This window comes from Monosiga brevicollis, genomic scaffold (genome assembly GCF_000002865.3).
Source record: "Monosiga brevicollis MX1 MONBRscaffold_121 genomic scaffold, whole genome shotgun sequence".
NCBI classification, from domain to species: domain Eukaryota; class Choanoflagellata; order Craspedida; family Salpingoecidae; genus Monosiga; species Monosiga brevicollis.
In genome coordinates this window covers 1-2,559 of record NW_001865142.1, presented here as the reverse complement: position 1 = coordinate 2,559, position 2,559 = coordinate 1, and the positions used below count along the sequence as shown (strand labels likewise).

Sequence of the window (2,559 nt, the reverse complement as noted above, 5' to 3'; positions counted from 1 at the left end):
TCATGCCCTTGATGCGCTGCGGCAAGCAAAGTACGCGGTCGAGGGTGGATGGTGGTGCCGCGAGCAAGTGTGAGCATTGTTAATGACGGCGGTGGTGGTGGTGAAGAGGAGAGGCGAGGAGAGGAGAGGCAAGGAGAGGAGGAGGAAGCTTTCAGGATTGAGAGGGACCAACCTTTGTGATTTTCAGGGCCAGCGGGTTGATGCGTGATGAGAATGACCGCTTCTGGGCCTCAATCTCTGTTTTGATGGCCTCGACGCGCTGTTGCACTGCGTTGATTCCCCACCATCAAGAACGTGAGCATGCTTTGCCGCCGTGCGACCGCGCGCCTTGAGACGAGCCTGACTCTTTGGCCATTTGGGGAGCGCGCGCCGCACCTTCGAGGTCATACTGTTCAAGCAGAACCTGGGCCGACTGCTTGATATCATCTTGATCACCACTGCCGCTTTGGCGGCGCAGTGCCTGCAGCGCGGCGTCCATCTTGGCCGTTCACCACCACCACACGCCCGAGCACAGGACCACAGACAGACCAGCGATGCGATGACAAAGGGATGCGCGTTTCCTGTCTGCGAGCTCGAACAAAAAAAAAAGTGAAGACGCGTTTGATCGGTTTCATTTTGAATATTTGGCGGGAACATTTTACCAATTGGTTTAGCCTGATAAATTAATCAGATATGATACTAGAATTTTATGTCTGACAATTGGTTTCTGACATTTCTAAAAAATCATCATTTTTTTCCTCAAAAAAAGTTCCGGGCGCATCGAGGTACCGGAGTCGGGTCGAGTGTGCGAGTTCAGTCAGGGGCGCTGTGGTCGATCAAGACCTGCAACAGCTGGGGCAGCCCGGCGGTGGTACTCGGGGTGGGCTGGATCCGCTTACAGACCCGTGATCTTTTTTTATTCATTCTCGTACTTCCAACCCACAAAGAGAACAACGGAGGGACGCGGGGAGCTGTTGGGCCTATGCTCCTTATGGGGATCCGGGCTTGGGTCTTGAGCATAAAGCTTTTTGCCTCCAGCCTGGGCAGCCTGGGGCAGCGGTACCCCGGAGAGAGGGAAAAACAATCCTGATAGCTTTTTTTTTTTGTCCTCTCCCCACCTGACCTCGGAACATGAATTACATGAACCCGACCCCTGTGCGCATAGGAGAACAACAGGACTGTGCGCTCTATGGGGGGACCCTGGCTCTGGTCTTGGGCATGGTGCTTTTTCGCCTCTGGGAACATGAAATACATGTACCCGGTCTGTGTTCATCTGCGGATGCTGAAGGGCGTTCAGGCAGCATCTACTGCTACTGGTCCAGCGGGTCGTTGGGGGTGCGATTGCGACCCCTATTGGGCAAAGGCCGTTGTTTCAAGTCCCTGGCACCATTTTGGCAGTCATCGTCGTGACTGTGGGGGAAGGGGGTCTCGATTATTTGGAAGGATGAGGACGGGGTTATGGATCGGGTCTGCATCTTGGCGCATGGCAAATGTCGCTCATCGATTTGCCCAGACACCAGCGGCCCGCAACGAGGACCTGACCTGTTGTGGCACACCTCGTTGGATAAGACCCGATCATTGACGCGAGACTGGGGACCATGCAGCGGCAGGGTCGGGGGCTGAGAGAAAGCGTATTTGAAAAGCACGTGAACAATGATTCCCGACGACGTGCCCTTCCTAAACCCAAACCCAAACCCGAACCCCGAACCCCGAACCCCGAACCCGAATCACATACGCTCGCACTTTCTCTCTCTGTCTCTCTCTCTCTCTCTCTGTGTGTGTGTGTGTGTGTGTGTGTGTGTGTGTGTCTGTCTCTCTGTCTCTCTCTCTCTCTCTGTCTCTCTCTCTGTCTCTCTCTCTCTGTCTCTCTGTCTCTGTCTCTCTGTCTCTGTCTCTGTCTCTCTGTCTCTCTGTCTCTCTCTCTGTCTCTCTGTCTCTCTGTCTCTCTGTCTCTCTCTCTCTCTCTGTCTCTCTGTCTCTCTCTCTCTCTGTGTGTGTGTGTGTGTGTGTGTGTGTGTCTGTCTGTCTCTCTGTCTCTCTGTCTCTCTGTCTCTCTGTCTCTCTGTCTCTCTGTCTCTCTGTCTCTGTCTCTCTGTCTCTGTCTCTCTCTCTCTCTCTCTCTCTCTCTCTCTCTCTCTCTCTCTCTCTCTCTCTCTCTCTCTCTCTCTCTCTCTCTCTCTCTCTCTCTCTCTCTCTCTCTCTCTCTCTCTCTCTCTCTCTCTCTCTCTCTCTCTCTCTCTGGAGAGAGATTTAGGGAAAGAGATTTCGGGAGAGAGAGAGATTTAGGGAGAGAGATATGTATGTATAGGGAGAGAGAGATATTTAATGTGCATGTGGGAGAGAGATAATATGATATATTGGGAGAGAGAGATTAGGGAGAGAGAGATATGTGGGGAGAGAGAGAGATAGGGAGAGAGAGAGAGAGATGTGGGGTGAGAGATAGAGAGAGAGAGATAAAGGGAGAGAGAGAAGAGAGAGAGGGATTTAGGGGGGAGAGAAAGAGAGATCGAGAGAGAGCTATAGGGAGAGAGAGAAATTTAGGGAGAGAGAGAGAAAGAGATATAGGGAGAGAGAGATATG

The 2,559-nt window shown here is 52.5% G+C and overlaps 2 protein-coding genes across 2 annotated transcripts in view; one reads left to right on the top strand and one right to left on the bottom strand.

Moving 5' to 3' along the window:
- MONBRDRAFT_39389 (uncharacterized protein) overlaps positions 1-588 on the bottom strand; it is a gene marked incomplete at its 3' end in the record, with an annotated part of 4,187 nt that extends 3,599 nt beyond the window's left edge. Inside the window, exons 1-2 of the mRNA XM_001751060.1 lie at positions 376-588; positions 173-267 (exon numbers count right to left, since the gene is read on the bottom strand). Of these exons, the coding sequence (XP_001751112.1) occupies positions 173-267; positions 376-478 (198 nt within the window). The remainder of the gene's footprint in view (positions 1-172; positions 268-375) is intronic.
- Positions 589-1,632: 1,044 nt separating this feature from the next.
- MONBRDRAFT_30620 (uncharacterized protein) lies at positions 1,633-2,265 on the top strand (the record flags this gene model as incomplete). Its single annotated transcript, XM_001751061.1, has 1 exon — positions 1,633-2,265. One exon carries the CDS (start codon positions 1,633-1,635, stop codon positions 2,263-2,265), a length of 633 nt encoding a protein of 210 aa, XP_001751113.1.
- Positions 2,266-2,559: the final 294 nt, after the last annotated feature.